At 37.3% G+C, this 24,455-nt stretch overlaps 1 protein-coding gene across 3 annotated transcripts in view; it reads left to right on the top strand.

Annotated features, from left to right (window-relative positions):
- Positions 1-17,251, top strand: part of LOC140143620 (protein unc-13 homolog D-like) — an 88,729-nt gene extending 71,478 nt beyond the window's left edge. For all 3 annotated transcript variants that reach the window (XM_072165438.1, XM_072165436.1, XM_072165437.1), the window contains exons 18-30: positions 709-940; positions 1,503-1,571; positions 4,153-4,227; positions 5,188-5,289; positions 7,100-7,381; positions 8,356-8,435; positions 9,469-9,535; positions 10,933-10,983; positions 11,197-11,352; positions 12,426-12,546; positions 13,790-13,913; positions 14,676-14,878; positions 16,360-17,251. In XM_072165438.1, the coding sequence (XP_072021539.1) occupies positions 709-940; positions 1,503-1,571; positions 4,153-4,227; positions 5,188-5,289; positions 7,100-7,381; positions 8,356-8,435; positions 9,469-9,535; positions 10,933-10,983; positions 11,197-11,352; positions 12,426-12,546; positions 13,790-13,913; positions 14,676-14,878; positions 16,360-16,493 (1,696 nt within the window). In that variant the 3' untranslated portion in view covers positions 16,494-17,251. The remainder of the gene's footprint in view (positions 1-708; positions 941-1,502; positions 1,572-4,152; positions 4,228-5,187; positions 5,290-7,099; positions 7,382-8,355; positions 8,436-9,468; positions 9,536-10,932; positions 10,984-11,196; positions 11,353-12,425; positions 12,547-13,789; positions 13,914-14,675; positions 14,879-16,359) is intronic.
- Positions 17,252-24,455: the final 7,204 nt, after the last annotated feature.

Below are 24,455 nucleotides of genomic sequence, written 5' to 3'. Positions count from 1 at the left end.
TTTAATGTGATAACATTATTACAGCGTTACTGCAATGTTGCTGATGTCAATAACGCTGTGGTAACGTTAGTATGACGTTTTTGATATTGCTATAATTGTCATCCAAAATAAGCTTGAAAATTCCATCCATCTTGTTGAGTTAACTGCTGTGCCATTTGAAACTTACATATCTAAAGCCCATGAGTGAAAACAAACAAAGTACCTTGACATTGTGTCCGACATTTCAAATAATGGGTTTACTTGTGATTTGATGTGTTTAGAAGTTGGATCACATGGGCTCATTACCCAGGAAAATGTTGGACGCATTGTCGAGATATTTTATTTTGTAGGCAGATTCAAACTGTCCAAGGAATTCATGAAGGAACTCAGTAAAATGGCCCTCCTGTCTATAGCTAGTTACACGATCTGGAATGCTAAGCAGGAGCCGGCCTGGGGCTCCGAAGATCAGCCCCACATCAGTTTGTGATTGCTCCCGCTGCTCTGCCATTTTATTGGGTTCTTTCAGTCCTGCTTGGTATTCCTGGTGTGTTCTGCTTGTTTTTATATTCTTGTGTATTTTTGCAAAAGTTTGAGGAGTCTGTCCTCTTTAGGTCTAATGTCTTTGGCTCATGGCCGAGTCTGTTCTGTTTAGGTCTAATGTCTTTGGCTCATTGTCATCTGTCATCATCCTCATCAGCTTTTGCTTTGCATTCATTTTCATCTCCATAGCGAACTTGTCAACTTTGGCCAATCAAATGGATCACCCCCTCCCCGGTTCAGTGTTGGCTCCATGGTATTTAAAACTGCTCCTGTTGAATTGCCGTATGATGAATACAGGGACCAGAGCGAGATGGAAACCGTCAACTTTCACATGCTGTTTAAACCTGCCGTGGAACAGTGGCTGGGAGCTGCAAGGAAGAAGAGTTATGCGAGGATAAAGAAAGCTGTTGAATTAGACAAGGTAAGAAAAATTTTCTCAAGTAAATACTATTTATTACTACTGATGACTCATGCCCTCACTAGCTACGACCATAATCCCTTGGTTCATGGTTCATTCTCACAATAAGAAGGGTATATTTTCGTTGTCTGTCACTACCAGATGAAAATATCAGGTTTTTATATATCAAATCATTGAATATATGAATGTGTATGTTTTCAAGATTTTGTACGCATTTCACTTCGCATTTGAAGGGTACGGAGAGTTTGTGAACTCGTAAACATCAGGGACTGTCTTTTGGAATTTGCAAGAGAGCATGCAATAGCTCTCCTGGAGCCTTCAAGGAGAGCTGTTTAGAGCATTTATAATATAATGTAAGGAGAGAAAGGCCAACTAAGGAGAGCTAAAAGCACTCTCCTATATCAGATTTAAGGAGAGCAGTAGAAATGTAGTCCCTGAAACATGTGTAATCTGTGTTAAAGTAAACCTTAACTATAAATGGATTAAATGTGTGTGTTTTTGAATTGAATGAATGTGTCTTGCTAATTGTGGAATGAGTGCAATATTTTTTCTTTCCATTTTGTAGATTGCTTTGATGGATAGTATGGTGAAACACAGTACATCTGCTGTTGATGTAGCTACATGCTTTGGGCAGGTAAGGCTTTATGCTTTGTATTGATGGATAGTATGGTGAAACACAGTACATCTGCTGTAGATGTAGCTACATGCTTTGGGCAGGTAAGGCTTTATGCTTTGTATTGATGGATAGTATGGTGAAACACAGTACATCTGCTGTTGATGTAGCTACATGCTTTGGGCAGGTAAGGCTTTATGCTTTGTATTGATGGATAGTATGGTGAAACACAGTACATCTGCTGTAGATGTAGCTATACATGCTTTGGGCAGGTAAGGCTTTATGCTTTGTATTGATGGATAGTATGGTGAAACACAGTACATCTGCTGTTGATGTAGCTACATGCTTTGGGCAGGTAAGGCTTTATGCTTTGTATTGTTGGATAGTATGGTGAAGCACAGTACATCTGCTGTTGATGTAGCTACATGCTTTGGGCAGGTAAGGCTTTATGCTTTGTATTGATGGATAGTATGGTGAAACACAGTACATCTGCTGTAGATGTAGCTACATGCTTTGGGCAGGTAAGGCTTTATGCTTTGTATTGATGGATAGTATGGTGAAACACAGTACATCTGCTGTTGATGTAGCTACATGCTTTGGGCAGGTAAGGCTTTATGCTTTGTATTGATGGATAGTATGGTGAAACACAGTACATCTGCTGTAGATGTAGCTATACATGCTTTGGGCAGGTAAGGCTTTATGCTTTGTATTGATGGATAGTATGGTGAAACACAGTACATCTGCTGTTGATGTAGCTACATGCTTTGGGCAGGTAAGGCTTTATGCTTTGTATTGATGGATAGTATGGTGAAACACAGTACATCTGCTGTTGATGTAGCTTCATGCTTTGGGCAGGTAAGGTTTTATGCTTTGTATTGATGGATAGTGTGGTGAAACACAGTACATCTGCTGTTGATGTAGCTACATGCTTTGGGCAGGTAAGGCTTTATGCTTTGTATTGATGGATAGTATGGTGAAACACAGTACATCTGCTGTTGATGTAGCTACATGCTTTGGGCAGGTAAGGTTTTATGCTTGTAGAAAAGATTGAAAACCATGGTCATGTGTGGCCGCTACCTTGCTTGAACTGCATCAACATTTTTTTTCAAGATGCACATTACATACTGTAAAAACTTGATAATCAGCATATGTGCTTACTATCGAGCCCTTTTAAAACATGCAAACATGAAGTGCCCCATCCACAAAAGTGTAAAAGGTTTTGTGCAAATCATCGATACATATAGTTATATACAAATAAGTAAAACTGCAAATTTGTGTCTCAACCCCATTAGCTCAGCCAGACTTGTACAATTTCATGTTTTCAAATGCACTCGATAGGAAGCATATACGCTAACTATCGAGTTTTTACAGTAGTCGTGGTGGTGTTAAGGTTATAAGTCCATCCTGTTGTCAGTTCTTGTAGTCTGCTGCAACTGAGGTCTTTGATCTTTATGTTGAGGATTAATCCTCGCCACATGAGTACTTACTTTCACTTGATTGACCACACAAGTTAGCGATATAAAATAGTGAGGCATGTGAATATATGGGTGGCCATATTGGTTCACTTTGCATGACAACAATGAGAACCTATTACTGAATAGGGAGTCACAAGTTAAATTATCACAAATACAAAAAGGAAAATCAGTTCATATCACCCTGTTTATGCTGGTTAAAACAATTTTAATCCGGATCTTTAAATCATACCTGATTTACATAATATGTAAAGACTGATGGAGAAGTTGATGGGAGCCGAATGTAAAAATGTTTCAAGGAGACAAACAAGATTTGACTGTCAACGTATGATAAATGTTACAGCATGAATGTCTTGTTTTAAACTGTCTTTCGCTAGGATTTCAAACTGTCTCAACCCCAGGACATAGTTCTTTAACCTGAATATATGTATACATCACATAATTCAAGGACAACTTGGACTCCATACACTGCCACATACAATCGTGCGGTCAGCTATATGGAGTGAAAATTTGGGGTATTCGGGTCCTTGCCGATGGTGCGCGGACAGTCCGACACAAACAAAAAAAAATTCTGCATCTCATCTTTAGCGTCTTGGTATCTCAAATGCACCCATCATCCATGTCGCTCTTGCATAACAACGATGCCTCAAGTGCATTCCGAGGGAAACCGAATACCCTCAATTTCTACTCGATGGCTGTCTCAAGATGGCGGTCAAGTTCCGGCTCTCCTTCTCTAATTCTGGTATACATTCACAGACTGACCTTTAAATGTGTTGGGTACAAACACTCATACTCCAATTTTTGAGCTATGGCTATGCATGGAGGTGAAGGAACTGTGCCATAGAAATTGAGACCATTGGCTATTCCAGGTGAAATTCATACACCCCCTATGGAAGACCTAAATCTTCAACACAGGGAGTGTGAATTTCATATGGATTACCTGAATGGGTGACTTGCATTTGAAATCTACATCCCCTGTGTGGGATATTAATGCCATGTCTTCCATAGGGGGTGTATATGGATTTCAACTGGAATAGTTAATTGTAACTTGCAGTACTTTGAAAATAACAAAATATATTTACACAACATTTTAGAACTAATAACTGATCAATGTTTGTATTTGTTTCCAGATCCGTGAGTTTTGGAAGCATCTCAACTGGCCTGATGTGGTCGGGTCGTATGTTTTTGTCGCCAAAGTGGCTGATGTGAGTAGTTTTCAAAAATAATATTGGGGTGAGACCAAGGTTCGATTTACTTTGAAAAACTTGCATAGCAATTTTTAGCGAAAATATTATTTGGGTGATATTCTTATAATATTAGCATAATGTTTACATTGTAAAATAAATGTATTGCTATACAAGCTGATATTTGTGTAGCAGGTTGTCCAAAATGGGGAGCATTTTGCTCCGCGACACAAGTTAAATCAAACCCTGGGTGAGACAATGTGAAAAGCAACCTCATGGTATAAGCATGATAGATCATTTTAGGTTTTGTCACATTCTGCACTTCTTGAGGTTTGGTCACTGCTGCATATTGCCTCTGCATTTGTTGCAATTTCAAAAGGCATGCAAAAGTTAAAACTATTTACTGACTCCTATGTTTATAATGAGATGGACACAATGGTATTTCATCTTAGAAGAATGGAAGAGGCTTGTTTATCATATTATATTGTGTTCTATATTTATATGAACCAAACTTTCTGAAGGAGATCTCCCAATTCTTCTTAATTTAGTTTTTGATATAAAATACGTATAAAATTACGGTACAATCTTTAATAAATGTCAAAAAGCTTTAACATATAATTGATTCCAATTGCTAATAAAGATTTTTTGTCAAGACCAAAGGAAAAACTTATGTTTTTCTGCTGACAGTTTCGCCAGAAACCTCCTGGCTTTCTCAAAGTGATTGATGTTGTTACTGATCCATCTCCTTGGAGCGGGAATCCCAGCCGGATGTTATTGTTTTACTGGAAGTACCAACGTTGGAGACAGGATTATTTCCGGTAAACCAATAACATCCGGCTGGGATTCCCACATAAGTTTTTCCTTTGATCTTGGCAAAGATACTTTCTTAGCTGTTTAATCAACAGACCTGATGAACCTCTTCAGTCTTGATTCCAATTGGTCAGCTCACCCATAATGTTACATTTGCCATTCATTTACTAGGATATGTGTCAAGGTGCCCGTGACTATGCAGACATCATCCATGACAAACTCAAGGAGCATGGTTACTATGACGATGAGGGTCAATTTGATGTCACAGATCAGGTAAGGTGATCACTCACTTATTTATTATATAATTTATTTATTTTCATTTACTACACTTTGTCACTGGGACAATAGATATAATGAAAGACAAAGATAAAGAGAATTTATCGCGTCTGGCGTCATCTGTCAATCAAACTCGAAAGCACGGTTTGTTTACAAGTGTCGTGGATGATGACTTGCTGAACGCGGATTTATAAGCGGGCGCCTTATTGTTAATTTTGCACCTTTCGACATGCAAACCATCTCAAAAGTTAGGTCTTTATAGTAGGAAACTTTCTTTGGTGAAGGCACCATGTCCACAATGCCTAGAAAAGCTGCTTTTTGCCTTGTAAAAGTATGGACTTTTTCGCCATTTGCTGCTATTCCTTTTCTCCGATCAGCACCAGATAGATCGGTCTTCCTTTTACGCGCTGATTAAGGATCGTAATTGACAGTGACATCAGACGCGATAAATTCTTTTTATCTCGGTCTTTAATTATAGGTATGAAAAATTATACATAATTACATGATATCGCTTAGCAGGAAAAATCTATGTAAATTTTCACTGCTACTCAGTTGGCAAAGGAACAATACAAAATGTCAACTTTGAAGGTATCTTTGACAGTTTTTGTGTCCCCTGCAAAATGACAATACTTCAAATATGACATTTTTTTGTGTTCCCTGTTTTGCCAATTATGTTTTTTTCTGCCCAGCGATGATGTTAAAGGCCGGTATATATTGCGCATAAAATACCTCAAAATCAAAAAATATTAATATAAAAGGGAACATATTTAAACATCCAGTGGATGGCTGGAGTGAACAGGTGCATAGCACCTCTAAGATGACCTCACCAGCTAAAGGGAATGCACTCTCAGCAACAGTTTGGCTATTCCACTTGAAATCCGTACACCTCTGGAAGACATGACCTTAATCTTCCACACAGGGAGTGTGAATGTCAAATGGGGATACCTGAATAACTGACTCCATTTGAAATCTGCACCTTTGTGGGAGATTAAGATCATGTCTTCCATGGGTGGTTATGAATAGCCCACTGAATGCACATTTTGAGTACCTTTTTGGTTTAAATGTCTCAAACTTTCTAAATGAAAGTACTGACTTTTTCGCCATTTGCTGCTATTCCTTTTCTCCGATCAGCACCAGATAGATCGGTCTTCCTTTTACGCGCTGATTAACCTGTGTAAACCAATCAAGGATCGTAATTGACAGTGACATCAGACGCGATAAATTTGAAAATTCAGACTCCATTTGAAATCTGCACCTTTGTGGGAGATTAAGATCATGTCTTCCATGGGTGGTTATGAATAGCCCACTGAATGCACATTTTGAGTACCTTTTTGGTTTAAATGTCTCAAACTTTCTAAATGAACCCAAAATAGCTCTTCACTGTAGTTTTATCTTATTCTTAAATAAGTTGGCTAATCCAATAATCTTCCTACCTGCAGCGCTGCATAGCCATCAACAACATAGAACAAGTAGCTCGATCGTTCCCTAGCTGCTATACCGGAGTCCCTCGGTTGGTAGATCATCGCCTGATACAATCGAGAAGGAGCATGTCATCCTAGCCAGTCAGCAGTGTCATAGGGGACCATGATGGATAGTGCTAATGAAAACATGCTGAATGTTATCAGTCACAAACCTATAAGCTAATATTCCAATAATTATTTCTTTCCATAGCTCTGCATAGCCATCTACATAGACCAAGTGTACTGTTCCCTAGCCCCCATGCCAGAACACCAAAATATCTGAAAACATAGTGTTGTGTTGTTCCAAATGGTATACTAATCATATAAATTATTCTTCCATCCTCCAGCTCTGTATAGCCATCAACAACATAGAGCAAGTGCGTCGTTCCCTAGCCCCTATGCCGGAGTCCCTCGGTTGGCAAATCATCGCTGATACAATGGAGAAGGAACACGGCATCCTAGCCGGTCAGCAGTGCCGTAACACCCTGGATACCATGATGGCTAGCGCAGATGAAGACATGCTCAATGTAATCAGTCATGTGGTGCAAAAGGTTGGAGAGAGGATGCAGCCGGATATTAGGAAATATATGAAGGTGATCGTCAAGGAGAAACGAAAGGCTGTGGAAGATGTGAGTGTTATTAGTTAACTGGGTGAAGCAGAGTCATGTTATGGGAGTTACAATGCGTGATGTGTCATACTGGGTGAAGCCGAAGTATGGCAGTGAGTACATGTTAATTCCCATACCATGTTGACGCTGAATGCAGCAACAAATTTATCATACCATCAAATTATTCTTAATATTTTGAAAATAATATTTTCAGACATTATGATCACAATTTACCCATAAAACAGCAATAGAATGATTGAAAAGAGGTTAAAGGGAGTCTCCGGCAATCATTACATTAATGCCTTATATGTTATAAAATTAATTATCAATCACGAATCACATGGTTTTATATTAAAAAACTCATATTGACCATGAAAACGAATAAAAACAGTCGGCTTTCAACACGCGATATTCAATATTCCCACACCAAAATTGTCTAAGTGCAATGACGTAATGGTTATTTGTGGTCAATTGTCGTTAGCCTTATTACTGGGATGTCATTGCAACCAACAATTTCGGCGCCCGGGAATTTTGAATGTCGCGTGTTGAGAGATGGATGTTTTTGTTCGTTTTTATGGTCACTACAAGTTTTTTTTACATAAAACCATAAGATTGGTACTTGATAAATATTTTTCTTACAATATATAAGGCATAATGTTGTGATTGCTGAAGACTTCCTTTAATATTTCCAACCAACCCAACCTTGTGTCCTACCTTTTTCATGCAATGGAGTTGCCCAACATAGTCCTACTATGAATCCGTACTAGGTAGTGTGCACATACAGTATACACAATGGACCTGGTATCAACAATACAATACAAGCAAGCCAGTGCATTTGATGGTTTGTGTTTAAAAAAATGTATAGTTTAGCATTTCTTGCACATCTTGGCTCACTCTACAAGTACCCGTTGAAATATTCTAATCATATGTTTGACAATGTGTCAGTAGATTATACTGTTTTTATTTTGTCATTTTATTTATATTAATCATTGCAGGCAATAGAACCATTGATGGAGTACTTGGACACCAATCTAGAAACACTGCTCAAAGGACTCCTCAAATCCAACTTTGACAGGTAATTCTTAGTCAGTGGGAGTGGTCTAGTTCGTAGACACATTTCTGATTGGACAATCGCATGATTTCTGGTGCCGTCTATCAGGCCGTAGGCGACCCCACGTCATCATGCGTCTTGATAATGCGTAACACGCGTGTAGAGGTGCGTGTATGTATCGCGCTGGATGCATAGACTAGTGCGGAATATGCGAACGCGCAAGCAATACGCGCAACAGAATTCGTGAAGTTGTAAACAAGTTTCGTTCATTTTATAATGAGGGGAGTTTTTATGACGGTAACTTATTTTTCGCTTTAAAAATTTGTTTACAGTTATTAAAATAATATTTAACTGACGCCGGCATCCACTACTCAAAATATTGGACCTGCCTGTCGTCTATCACACGGTAGAGGATAGGCAAAATAAAAATTCCTATCGTTTATTCTCTAAACGTCTAATTTGAAATATTTTCACGATTTGAAAACTGCCACCATTTTTGCATAATTGATACATTTTCTAAAGGTGTGTAGGACACACACTCTCACTCCACAATCAAACCATGGATCACTCTGCAATGGGGGACTGTCCTTGGTATCTGGAGATCTGCAAACGACCACAAATGCATGTATAATGTATTTGCAAAATACAACCTCTATCGTTATATGAGATATAACATCCGCAGTTGCTAGGTTAAATTCCATACACACAAAAATACACAAACAAAATGGCGGAAAACGTCCTCGGTATGTCAATTGACTATGGATTCAGATGTCCACATTTGCATAGTTCTCAACAGTGTCCATGTTTGGAGGCGATTACATTTGGGGTGCATATATTTATGTATGGGTGACGTGTGGGCGTTTATATATTCCAGTTTGGTTATTTATATTTGTCTTTTTCCCAATATCTGGGGTTCTGTATCGGGTGCAATGACGTTACTTTTTAAGAGGGCCAGAGGTTCTCGACCTGATTGGATTTTATTAAATGCCTATATATGCTAATTAAGTAGCTGATTTACATAATTTGAATGCATATTTTGTATGTTGTCTGCTTTCAGAATTCTTGATGACATTTACCATGTGTGTCTAGAAGAGTTGGAAGCATTGGCTACAGATGAGGGCAAGGTGAGTAAACAACTGGAAGGTGTGTGTATGGACACATTCATGAATAACAGTGGACACATACACACCCCTGTCTGTGTTTGCCTCCAAACGTGGACATTGTGTTTTGCTATCTAACCGAGGACGTGTGTATGATGTTTTCATCGCCTAACCGTGGACTAAAATGGCGGATTTTTTTTGTGTTTAATACGAAACGGAATTTTAGCCATCAACCTGCGGATGGTAGTTTTTACACATGTGGTCCTCGGTTTCAGGCAAATAACGTTTAAAGCATCTAGCATTAGTGATGTGGTCGACATGCCTTATGTCGACATAATGTCGACGTCGGCACGTATGCCGACATGTCGACATCAAAAATTATGTCGACAAAAAAATTTTTTTTTTTTTTTTTTTTTAGTTTTCAAAAAATTTTTTTGGCAAGAAAAGAAAGTTATAGAACAAAAATAAATTTTTATTAAAAATTGGAAAAAAGAAAAAAACTGCTAAAAAAAAAAAAAAAAAAAAATGCCAATTTTTTTTACAAAGTTGGATGAACTTGTACATTTTGATTACCTTTGCTTCTATTGAACAGTCAGGGACACATTGAATTAGTATGCATTGCTAGCTGTTCAATAGAAACAAAAGTAATTCAAATGTACAACTTTTTCAACTTTGTAAAAAAAATTGGCATTTTTTTTTTTGAGTAGCAGTATTTCTGGTTTCAACCTTGAATAACAAGTCAGTTTGGGCCTATAACTTGATTTTCTGGCCAAAAATATTTTTTGAAAATTAAAAAAAAAAAAAAAAAATCTTTTTTTTTTTTTTTTTATGTCGACACACTGTCGACGTCGGTATACGAATTATATCGACATGTCGACAATAAAAAACGGTGCCGACCACATCACTATCTAGCATGCATTTGAGGTCTTTAGCAGCAGTTTGAGACCGAGGACAGTCCTCAGTTGGAAGTAGGTCCACAGTTTAGGGTGAAAAATCTTGTGTGTGTCCTCGTTTGTCGGCAAACACGTACGCACAAAAACTATCAATAAATGGTCACAAAACCCTTTGTAATTGAATTTGGGAGCTTCAGAGACTTTATTAATGGGTTATATTGAAAGGAAAATACATCAAACTACTGCCGCGACTTGACTCTCACAAAGTAGCCCAATTTTAGGCACGTTTTTTGAGTAGCGGCAAGTGATCGCCAAGTAGTCCAATTGTGCGTCTAATGCGCGGCGTTGGGATCACTGTACTGCTTGGAAAGAGTTTGCAACATGAGACCCCAATGAATTGAGGATTCATCCCAATAGTTTGCATATTGACATCAATGGATAACAATATTAATATATAGCCTTAGAGCATGATTTAAAGAACTAAACCACAATTTCAAAATCAGTGCTTTTTCCTTCCTTTTCTTTCAGAAACACTTAGAGAATCACATGTTCTTCATCAGACTTGAAGAAGCATTGTCGGTAAGTAGAAGATAGCAAGATGCATTGTGGGTAAAGCAAAAATGCACCCTTTTTCCAGATTTTTCAAGCTTTCAGTGACATTTTAGGGCACTTTAGCCTTAAAAAATGGGGGGCAAATGCTGACTAACCGACTTTACTTGGAAAGTCCGTCCGCTCGTAAAACCGGGGTTTTTTTCTCGTTCCCTTACACAATTTTTTGTGCATTTGACACAGATTATTGCAGAGTTATTCCATGGTGACGGTAAAGGGTTATCACTGGAGCAGATAGAATGCAACGAGTACAAGAATCTACTGGCGATATTAGAGAGGCATAGCTCATCAAGTAAAGAACTCATTGAAAGTTTCTACATTGCCAAATTCCAACAGCAGGTAAGAGTCTCCCATTCACATAAACCCATTAAACTAGTGTTGGGCGAAACTTGATATTAAGATACTGCCAATACCAGTGAATCTACTCGCGATATTAGAGAGGCATAGCTCATCAAGTAAAGAACTCATTGAAAGCTTCTACAGTGCCAAATTCCAACAACAGGTATGACCAATAAGGTGCATTGGCTATTACTGTTGACATCCATACACCCCCTATGGAAGACATGATCTTAATCTCCCATCTTGTATCCAAGATTAAGGCCATGTCCTCCATAAGGGTGTAAGGATTTCAATTGCAATAGCACATTCCTGCTCTCCCACACAATATCTGCTTTGTTAAAGGCCTGTTCAGCAATTTGTTCATTCAGAAAATCATCCAAATTCAGCTTTCCACATTAGTTAGAAGCATCAGATGTGCTAACATAGCCTGCGAGTTGCTAAGCCTGAAGGCTGTGCATTAAAGACAAGATGGGACACTTTGCATGAAACTCTAATATCTTTTTTAAGCAGAGAAATTAGCTAGAGTTTCCAAACTCTTTAATCTCTCATAGCTAAATATTTGCCTTACACAGATAGAAGCACATTATCTGCAATTTGATTGAACAGATTCGTCAGGATTGGTATAGTAAACTGGTTAACAAAGTTCTTTATATCTGATCCAGAATGTTCACCTATATTACTTGTGTACGTTTCAACAACACCTGTTATCTTTATCAACACTTGATGGGTAGTGACTGCTATTGGCAACCGATGCTAGAAGTAGTTCCAGCATTGATCTTAGAGTTGCCAGTCTGTTTTCCTTCAAGGGATTTTCTTGATCCCCGAGTCAGGAATTCAGGGGCTATAGAAATAAGAAAGAGGAGGGTCACCACCATGAACAGAGACGAAGGACAGTACCAACTCTCTCACATTTTTGATGCATTCCTGACTCAACAGGTGTTGTTGAAATGTACACAAGTAAGTGAACATTCTGGATCAGATACAAAGAACTTTGTTAACCAGTATCTGCAATTGTTGTTTACTTGACTTTGAGCAATATTTGTTCATTTTTGTATCTTTGCCTATTTTCCCAGGAGGAGGATAAATCCTATGAGTGTGGTGTACTCAATGTACAAGCATGCTTCAATACCAAATCAGAACTATTAGAAGTCTACATGCTGAATGCTGCTAATGTACTGCCTTTGGACAGCAGTGGTAAGCTTACTTACTAAACCTAAACACCAATATACCAAGACCAATTACGGAAAATGGAAAAATCACACAAATTTTGAAAATGGAAATCTTAAATATATTGAAATAGTAGTAGATATAATAAAAGCAATGTTGTAGAAATATAAAAAACAAAACAATAAAGAATAAAACAAGTGCCGTGTCTATTTACCTAAAGCCTGATTTTAAACAACAGACATGGTTGTTTACCTGCTAGAAGACCCATGAAAATATTTCTAACAGTATAGTAGTGTAGTGTATGATCATTTAAATTCTTGAAACAATTATTTTACAGGTTTTTAATGAAAATTGGTCAAATGTAACACAGAATTTAACTTTAGTAAAATGGTAAACTTTGGTCTTTAATTTAAACCACTTGGCCATAATATGGAGCATCATTTTACATGTCTGTGGATAGACTAATTCCAATCAGCCGTCTACACTTCGCATGTACTGTGTATGCTTCGTAGTGACGACTGATTATCTTACAGCCAATATCATGACGGACTTCTGAAAACTATTCAATGCGACTTTGGTTGTGCGCCCGAAGCGCGACTGACTAACCATGCTAGCGGCGCCCGTGTGCAGCGTCGCTGTACCGCGCCGCTGTGACAAGATCGCTTTGAACTTCTAAAAACAACAAACTCGGTCAAAAGGTCAATTTGGACACAACTGCGCATGCTCTATGCCACAGGAATCCTGTTGCAAAATCCGTCACTTTTTTTCCACGTAGTTTTCTCAGTCGTCAATCCAGACGGTTGACGACTGAGGGCAGCAGTCTAGTCTGTGGAACTGCTTGTTTAGACCCTAGTAACTATGAGCAGCTTAATATGAGTGATTATAATAAACATTAGGTCCTGGGTTTGGGTCCTCCAGGAGGATCACTTTTCCTGTTTTTGTTGAAACCTATGAAATTAGTTAATTCCTGTCATTTATGCCACAATAAATGAATGTTCATTGTGACACTCACCAGTCCAAATGCACACAGAAAAGAGTATAATTTCAAATATTTCAGCTAGAGATACTTCAAAACCGTTTCCCGCCTCTTTTGAAACTAGCTCATTGCGGCATGACAGTTTAAGAGACTTTTTGCTGTCATTCGTGGTATGTTGAAAGGAAAAGTTAATGGAAACATTGTAATTATGAAACTCTACCTTTTGACATTTAAATGCAAAAATCATGATGTTTTGAACCAATATTATTTTTTATTGTATCTTACTTAATCCAGGCACAAGTGATCCATTTGTTGAGATTGAGTTGCTGCCACCACACCTCTTCAAGAATCCTCAGACACAGAAAACCAAGGTGAAGGAGAAGACCTTGCATCCATTATTTGATGAAACATTCAGATTGTAAGTTAACTATTGGTCTATGTTCTGTATGTACAACATGCGCGTATATTGGGGGCTGTGGGGTGTGAGCCCCCCCGGTAAAGTAGGGGGAAGCAAAGAGGAAGGGCAGAAGAAGAAGGGGGGGGGGGCAAAAAGAATTTTATTAAAGAAAAAAAGGGCAGAAATTGTCAAATTTTTTTTTACTTTTTAGGTTGCTAGCTTTTGTTTGTTTTATGTTTGTTTTTTGGTCAACTTTTTGGGGTGTTGAAGGGGCATCAAAATTCACCCTTTTCCTCCACCCTCCCCCCCCTGGATAGGAACAGCCTGTGATACATGCTTTTGTATATTTCATCATCAAGATGGCAGCACTGCTAATCTTGGTTATTACATACAGCTGATCTGATCCCCTCAGGCCTAAGTTGAGTTGAGTTACTGCCATTATGGGCTATTCCAGTTAAAATCCTGGTTATACTCATACAAAAAATTCGAGAGCTACAGTTGCGCTATGTCCGAATGCTTCCTCACTGTATATTTGTTTGTTTTTTAGCCTAGATGTACCTAATTTCTGAAATGTTTAAAATGTGATTGTTATAGGCTGTTATCTGAACCCACTGTATATTTGCATGATCCCAATGGAATTAACATTTTATTTATTTAAAACAAACATTGTTTTGTATAAAATTACAACTTTTGTGCTGTATAATTTTGTGTCAGGTTATTTGCATATTTGTATTTATATATGAATATAAATGACCTTATTTACATATTTGTTGTATTACACAGTGCCATAACAGAGGAATTCTGCAAGATGAGAGGTGCATGCCTTCATTTCACCCTCTATGACCACGACACATTTACAGCCAATGACATAGGTGGCGAGGCATTTGTACTGCTGCAAGACATCACTGGGGTGGATATGTACTTTGATAAGGGTTTGGGTAGTGTGGAGCCAATGCCATTATGCATACGATTACCTGAAAAAGAAGGTATGTAACTAGTGGTGGTCAGAGAAGATCTCTTGCCCTTCCCAGAATCCCTTGCAATATTATGCATCATCTCATTACATCAAATGATACTCCCATACTTTGTACAGGTTCCCTTTGTTTTCATTTTAAGAATAGACTGGCTAAACATGGGTCGATAGTCATGAACTAAACATTTTTCAAGATCTGGATGTGCTCTGTTCATTGAGGTACAATTTATCACTATCGATCCATGTTGTACTGGATAGTAAATCAGTACAGAAAATGGAAATGGAAGAAATGCATTGTGGGAAGTGTAAGATATCTTTGAGTGGTGGTTAAGCATAATGTTTTTGCAATCCGTGTGTTTGTACCTCTGTCTGGATGCTGAAGCTCTTGAATGGATAGTTGAATTGAATTTGGATATTCTAGGATAGCTACATGTTGGTCAGTGCCGTAGCCAGGTTTTCATGGGAGCACATCTTGTATATGTACAGACGGGAATATTTTTTGCTGACTGAAGTTGTGAAATGTTGACCGACGGCCATGATGAGCAGGAGGCCACTGGCTACGCCACTGATGTAGGTAAAGGTTAGAAACTTCTGCTACTTTTGGAGGTTCTAATTTGCATATTTGTTATTATGATAATGAACATTTTCCACATTTTTTATTTTCAAAAAACAAAAATTCTAATTTTTTTCAAAAATATTTTATTTCAAAGGTTTTCGAAAAAATGTTCATAAATTTTTTACAACAATGCACATCAAAGTGGAGATAGAGAACAGCAAAATTTCTAGTTCAGAAAAAAAATCTGTTTGCATGAAAAGAAGTGGACGTTTGGATTTATGTAGAACATATTCACACCAGAAAATATGTTCACAAGAAATTTGGATTATTAGCTGAGATTCCTACAAAAGTAAACTTCTGATAGTTAAGCACACCCTGAACACCCTTGGCTACAGCTAAACCTGTTGGTAGATTGCTCAGAGATATTTGATGACATTTTGCATGATACAGTTCTTAATCATATACACTTAACTGTTGGTTAGGATTAATATAATATATATGTGACACGATCAAGGGAAATGAGTCGGATGTCGCTAATATTGATTTTGAGATATTGGCAAAGAAAGTTCTTTTGTTTCATATTGTTTTCAGCGATTGATAAATTGATGTAACTTCACAAAGAAAAGTCATATCAACATGGGGTTTTCAGTTTCTGAAAGCTCTAAATGTCCTCTTTAGAAACATATGTAAAACTCATTTTCGACCAGGGTCGACATGTGACTCATTCCCCTTGATCATGTCACATATACTAAAAGGTAGTATCAGTGATTCCAATAAAAGCATAGGAATATCTGAAATGTTTAGGAAAAGCTTAAAATTGAAGTATATACGTTTATAAGAAAATCTATAGATACTTATTTTGATGTGGAAAAATTGACATGTGAAACTTGAGCATGTTGTTAAAAAATAATGGTACCTTTTTTTCTTTTTGTAACCAGACAACACAGAGGAATTTGAAATCCTGAAAGGCCGGCCATCAGACTCTGCAGCGTCTGCATTTATCAGCAGAAGAACGCAACTGGCAGAGAAGGCGAGGGATTCCATGAGACGGAAAAGGCAAATGTCAAAATGATGGGAATTACAGAACCTTTATGGATTCAGAGAATTGGCAACAGGAGATAGCATCCTATAGACCCTCTTTGTTTACACTAGGAATAAGTCACAATTCAATTTCATCATCTGGATCCCATGAGACAGAAACCACAAATGTCATATGATTACAGAACCTGTATCATGGATTCAGAGAATTGCCAATTGGAGAAAACTGCCTGTTGACCGTGTACTTACACTAGGAAAAGTTGCAATAGTTTATTCCTGTTAAAATCCATACACCTCCTATGGAAGACATAATCTTAATCTTCCAAACAGGGATTATGAATTTCAAATGAAGTTGCTCATCAGGTGGCCTCATTTGAAATTCATACCCCCTGTGTGGAAGATTAAGGTCATCTCCAAAGGGGTTGTATGGATATCAACTGGAATAGACTGATGTCTCTTTCTTGTATCTTTTCCGATATGACAGGACATCTGTAGTCTTACTGAGTCAACATGATGGGACCTAAAGAGACTAGATTAGACAAAAATATACTTGCCTGGTGTGTAGAATCTGCAATTCCTCACAGGAGTTTGCAGCAATTGGCCATGATATGGTAAAATGGTGTATTGTCTATTTACTCCACTAACATTGTACTTTCTTTTGCCATGTTAAAGGTTAGCTTTTCTATTTACTTCACATGGGAAAAAAGTAACATACAGGTGATCAACCAATGGTACTGTCTATTGCCATATTGGTTAGCTGTATGACCCATACTATATATATTTCAAAGTTGAATCAACATTGACTCAATGTTGAAATGAACATTGTTTCAACAAAAAGAGTATGTGAGGGTAAGTGAAAAAAGCTGACCAAAGCTGTGGAAAGAGGAAGTGACGTGTGAAGGAAGTAAGTTGCTTCTTTTACCATAGTCCCAAGATCATGATTGAAAATGCTTTAAAGTATCACATAATATGATGAAAAAAGCAACTCATATATGAATCAAAAGTTTGAAAGATGCATGTACAAAATAATGGAATATAGGTTTTAATATATTTTTAATGAAATTTTATTGAAATTATGTGGAATGAATGAGACACAAATTATGTGAATATAATATTTTTCACTTTTCTATTCAATGCATTTTTTACTCAGCGTATTTTAGATATAGTAGAACCATGTTCACAATTTTATAGATGGCATATTGTATATAGTATAAATGTCTTGTGACTTTTAGGCTGAAATGATGGCTGTGAAACTATTCTTTCATTTCACAGCCTAAAATAGCACAGTACGAAGTAGATAGTGTACCAAACTATTCAAAGTAGCATATTTGTTTTTAATTTTGTGAGTTTTAGCTGTCTGAAATTTGTAACTTTGAGGTTCAAGCTGCTACATGTTTTAAGGGATCTGAAATGAGCGTTTTGAGCGTTTCGACAGTATTTTTTATGGGACATGAGAGCACCTCAGACGTATCAAATTGCATTCTGAATATGAAGCATGTCTTTCTGATATCAAATAATTTTCATTTTTTGAAAATCACGATATAATACAAATTTTATGACAAATTACAATAGTTGATATTTTTCAAATTTTTGATATATAAGAGTCCTCGAAGTAAATTTTATAAATCTAATGATATACTTTTGAAGTGTACGTAGCTGGGAGGAAAAGCCGACGATCAATTGAAAATTTTGACCTTTCACATTGAAAATATGGATTTTTTCCCCCAAAAGACCTAATTTTTTTGGGTGTTTTGGGAAAAAAATCCATATCTTCAATACGAAAGGTCAAAATTTTCAATTGATCGTCGGCTTTTCATCCCACCTACATACACTTTAAGTATAAATCATCAGATTTATAAAGTTTACTTCAAGTAGTGTTAAATATCAAAAATATCAATTTTTAATAATTTGCCATAAAATGTGTATTACATTGTGAATTTCAAAAAATCAAAATTATTTGATACCAGAAGGACATTCTTCGTATTCAGAATGCAATTCGATATGTCTGATGTGCTCTAATGTCCCACAATAAATACTGTCCAAACATTCATACCACTTCCCTTAATGTGATAAATACAAATATGTTAAATGCTGTAAATACAGAGGGAACTTCGTATGTACCGATTTGACCTAATTAAGGCCCCTTCCTTGATAAGTCACCTAAAGGAATTAGCAAGAGGCAACTGTTAAGTGCCGTTTTTTTTTAATGCACCTATCCAGCTTTAGGTTGGGATGATTTTGATTTCAGATACACTGCTGTATATTGACTTTCATTTTATCCTTTTTTAAAAGGATAAAATAAGCCACCTCCTCCCCTGAAGCCACTCCCTCCAAGCAACTGATTTTAATTGCCTGTTGGCGCTAGTTAGATATAATACACCTAATGCCCAAAACAATTAAGGAACCAGTTATGTTCACTCCTGTATATCCTTAACCAAGATAGGTATGTCATAATAACCAACAGCAGCCAATAGCTGAATCATTTAGCTCAAATTTAAGACCCCATTTGTTGAAATTGTTCAAGAAATAAAGACAATGATCCCAAACCCAACTAGAAGGCTATATATTTGTACACAAATACGGCTATACCCCGCATGTTATCGGTGTACCCAAACTTACAGTCCTTATTTGCTGCACTCTCGTGCAAATAAAGAACTTGTAAAAAGTCCCCTCCCAGGGGAGTTGTCTCTCCATAGATTGCCGTTGTCAGTCTCTCTTATTCACAGTGAGGTTATGCATTATGATTAGGGGAAAATTTTTCCAGAGGGGGTATGTAAATTAAATGGAACAGCCATTTCAGAGGGAGTATGTAAATTAAGCGGAACAGCCTATTTTGGGACCATTTCAGAGGGAGTATGTAAATTAAATGGAACAGCCAATGGGTATGTAATTTAACTGGAACAGCCTTAAGGCTTCACTCTGGTATTTCCAATTATTATATTATACAAATATATACTGCCATGAGAGGTTCTAGTTAAAACTATGGGCCCGAGGTGAGATCAATAGTACTATTTTCCTGAGGCGCAGCCCGAAGGAAAATAGTATTAATTGATCTCAGCGAGACCATATTTCAACTAGAACTTCGAATAAAGGCAGTATATATTTGTTTTATATACTTCATTAATATATTCTTTGTTCATTGATTGGTTAAAAGAAAATTATTTGACGTTTTGACTCTCCAGCTTCTATCCTGAGTGAACAGCACGACCAATTTAAGCACAACCTATATTTTGCCCTTCAAAAAAATCGAATAGGCTAAAATCGGGCTAACCAATTACAGCAGCGAAATCACGCTATAGCAGTTTCCCGTGCGTGAACTGTTCCGTCGCATCGAATGCGCTGCGCGCCTTGAAGGCATGGTCAAAAGTACTATTTACGTCTTGGAGGTACTATTTACGGCTCATCCGGGACATTGCAAATACTATTTACGGCTTAGAGGTACTATTTACGGATAGGAGTACTAATGGTAGAACCATTTTAGGTCATGTGATCCACTTTTAACCAATCAATGAACAAGAATATATTAATGAAGCATATAATAATAATTATAATACGGATATGTCTGTTTAGTCCTACATGTGTGGGGAGGGGGTATTGGGGTGTTAGTAACAATATAATTCTCAGGGTGCTACTTTTTTTTTATTCTGACCCCGGCCGCTGCTTTCTTTGCTGTTTCCCGGCCCGCCCTTTGTTCTAACATGTGGTGGCATGGGCCCAATAATATTTGACTTATGAGGTCCATGGACATATGTTGAAGTTTAATTCTCTAGTGCTATCAGTAGACTCAAGCTGGGCACTGTAGCTGCTTTATTTACTGAGTAACGGCCGGCCCTATGTTTTAGCGTTTGGGGCCCTGGGGCCCATATAATGTAATATATGGGGCTCACATGTACATATAACAATGTGATTTTAAGATGCAATATGTGTACTAACTCTGAGCCCTAAAGCTGCTTTATTTACAGAGTAACGGCCGGCCCTATGTTTTAGCGTTTGGGGCCCAGGGGCCCATATTATGTGACATATGGGGTTCATATATACATATGACAATATAATACTGAAGACCTATCTGTGTACCAAATCTGAGCCCTGTAGCTACTTTATTGGCTCAGAAACGGCCGGCCCTTTGTTTTAACCTTTGGGCCCCTGGGGCCTCTAGCCTTGTACATCTGGGGCCGAAATGGGCAAAAGGCACATCTACAATTTAGGGCATATACATGTGCAACATATGAGCCCTAGTGCCCTTGTAGCTTTAGAGCTAGGCTTGTCAATCTGTTGCCCCTTATTTTTAACATTTGGGCCCCTGGGGCCCATAATATATATAACATATGGGGCTCATGTATATTTGTATTTATAGAGTACCCCTGGGGCTATCAGTGTACCAACTCACGGCCCTGAGGTTGCTCCATCTGATGAGAAACGGCATGGTTTGTGTTTTTACATTTGGGCCCCTGGGGCCCGTGACCTTTGACCTCTGGGGCCAAGATGGGCAAAAGGCACATCTACGGGGTAGGGCCCATAAGTGTACCACATATGGGCCCTGGGGCCCTTGTAGTTTTAGCGCTAGCCTTGACAGAATGATGTGTTTGATAGGAGGAGATGGAGAAGAAACCACAGAATGGGAAGATACCCTGCATGCGCTGCATGCGGGTATAAGAAAGGGTACAAATTCAAAAGTGGCAGCTTGCTCCATTGCATGCCCTATTGATTTTTACACAAAGCGTTCTCGAAGAAGAGAACTAGCGCTATGCTTTCCATTGATTAGCACATTAAAACTAGCATCATTGATTATGATAAGAACATAAAAGTGCAACTTTTGATTTCATTCCTTGCTTAGGTTTTACATCACTGTTTTTTTTTTATTCTCAACCAATTTCAATAAATGAGGTCTTAAATCAGTCCTAAAGAGTACAGATATTGGCTGCTTGTTTTAATTCTGACATATTTGTCTTTGCTTAGGATGTACAGGGGTGAACATAACTGGTACCTTAATTCTTTTGCTCACTATTTATACGGTACTGTGAAAATGTGAAGAGATCCGATGCAAAAGCTTAACTTTTTTTATTTAAGGCCAAAAACATTTTGACATGCTGAGATATGCAGAAAATACTGTTTGATATTGTGTTTTATTATGTTGCAGTTGATGTTGTAATTTTTCTACATAAAGCTATTAACCAAAGCAGTTTTAACCACTTTTTATACTTTTCTGTGTTCTATCATCTTGTCAAAAGACAGCCTGTTATTTTAGAATTCATTATTTCTTATTTCATTTGGAAGTATAGCCAGGATTTATCAAGACTTGTACAACTTTTGACAATTTCTCAAGCCCATTGGTCCAGCCAATAGTGTATTTAAATGATGTACATTGCTAGTGAGATATAGACACACAAAGAAAAATGGTCTATCCCAGTTGAAATCCATACACCCTCTATGGAAGACATGCCATTAATCTCAATTTCAAATGGGGTTACCCGAATTGGTGATTCCATTTACAAATTATACTCCCTCTGTGGGAGATTATGTTATGTCTTCTAGAGGGGGTGTATGGATTTCAACTGGAATAGCCCAATGGTCTTCAAACATATCCAGTACTCACATTTTATGGAGCTACGATGTTTTGATCATGTACAAGGGTCAAGTTCTACCTCTATCATCACATCTCTGTTATCTTATGTGCCAGGGTATTGACATTACCCATGGTTATACTCTTATATCTTGGCTACAAAATAAAAGTTATTTGATTAATATGGGACCCTTCAATGTTTTCTTCTCATATAAAACATATGTTTTATTTTGTTTTGAAGTCCCAAGGCAAGTCAGGGAGCTCCAATAGGAACAAAATATTTATCCTGCATAAGCAGTTGGACAACCACATCTTGAAAAAAATTTAATGGACATTATCCAAACCTACAATATGATGCTTACTAAACTTTTGGCTTCAGTTTTCAACCATTTCCGATGTACCAAATCTGTATTTGCTTTAACCAATTATGTTAACAACCAAAAATCACATTTTCATTAAATAACTTTTATGTTGTAGCCTAGATTTAAGGTTATAATCATGGATAATTTCATTTGCCTGGCTCAAGATAACAGAGATGTGGTGATGGAGGTAGAACTTTTTGAATGACCCTCGTATGATTGGTTCCAGATGCACTGCTGGTGTTTCGCGATGTGCTCTGGATATATGAGAGGCTCTGGTTTATAAAACTATTGGTCTGAGCTGTCTATTGATGTCACCTCAGGCAAATAGTTTTCATCTGGAGCCCAAAAGAAGCAGTGTATATTTATTTTATATCCTTCATTCATAAATTCTGTGTTCATTGATTGAATCAAAGATTATTCACTAACAAGGTCACACCGGACATACTGGTTGGACCATCATCCACTACTCAAAATATTGGAGTAAAAACAAAAATTTATATTGTTTAATCTCTAAATAGTCTTACTATGCGGGTTGTACTATATTGGGTTCACATAGTCTTTTGGGTATGATTTAAAAAGACCAGAGGAGGCCAAATAGTATATGTGATCATGCAACAAACGTTTAACCAAGCAATGAACTATAGAACCTATAAATGGAGGGCATAATTAACACTGCTCAAATTGTCGTCTGCATCACATACTGTTGTCTCTTAAAAAGCTGCCTTGCATGATTTTTATTATCATTATTGCATTTCATATTGATATTTTACATTTTGGCATGCTTCTTTCTTTTATAAAAATGTATAAGTGGTTGTAATATTGTGATAATGTGGTTGTAATATTATGATAATACCAGGCCCTTGTTCACAAGTTAAAGCGCAACATTTTTCACTATGCAAATGTTTTTTTATATTGTCATGTTTTTATTAATAATATATATTTGTATTTGTATCATACATAATGTATCTTTGCCATGTACGTACATACATTATTACATGGTGTATTTCATTTGGAAAGCTGCTGAGCAATATCTTGTAAGATTTTTTTAAATTGTTTATGTATATATCTTTTTATAGAGCACAAGCATTAAAAATGTACAGTATATTCAAATGAATGTGTTAACAGATTGTCATCATTTAGTATTTATATCACAATTTGTTTCGCTCAATATCTAAATCAGTTTGGGGGCACTCGTAATTCACGGATGTCTCTGATTTCAAAGACGGGTCAGTGATTTCACATGCGGGGGTCTGTGATATCACATACGTCAAGCTTTGTTGACAGCTGGGCACTCGAGCTTTCCTATGTTTAGTAAATATCTACCTGTGCAAAAATTATATCTATCTGTGCAAAAATTATCTATCTATCTGTGCAAATTCGGACAAATGGTCCCAGAACACACTTAGATTGCAATGGATAAAATCAAATGTTTTGAAGTAAAAAAATCCCAACAGTACCTGAGCCTGCACTTCAATTAATGAATTGGATAGTAAAATTAGCAGGCACTCAGCTTGAGCTACATACAACCCTGATAAGGCCTACTCACAAAATTATTCCCACTGCGCCGGCACGTTCACCAAAATTACTAATATCGTTTGCGACTGGGTTTTGAAACTAGGGAGTAAGTGATATGAGACGTCTCTGAAATATGATACTGTTATGTGACATGACGCTTCCAGAGTTAGAGAATAAAGGTATTGTTTTTAGCCGCTGGAGTGCATCTATCGTCTCATATAACACGGGAGACATCATTATTTTAAGTAAAACAACGGCGGGCGAGTTGTTTCATAAAAATAATGATGTCGCCCGTATATATGAACGATAGATGCACGACAGCGCTAAAAAAACAATACCTTTATTCTCATTCTTAAACACTTCAATTCAAATAAAAATATCATAAGTATTACAAATTTAAATCAAATTAAACTCTACATTTTACAAGGAATTACCTAGGGCTTAAAATCGATCAGTCCCGTTGTTGCTATGCGCCTCCGATTGGTTCAAATAGCGAGTACGCGTATCGCGTCCGTGTACACGCGCTGACCCGTGTGATATCGTGTCATATCACGGGTAA

This window comes from Amphiura filiformis, unplaced genomic scaffold (assembly GCF_039555335.1).
Source record: "Amphiura filiformis unplaced genomic scaffold, Afil_fr2py scaffold_24, whole genome shotgun sequence".
Taxonomy (NCBI): Eukaryota; Metazoa; Echinodermata; class Ophiuroidea; order Amphilepidida; family Amphiuridae; genus Amphiura; species Amphiura filiformis.
This window is presented reverse-complemented; position numbering and strand designations above follow the sequence as displayed.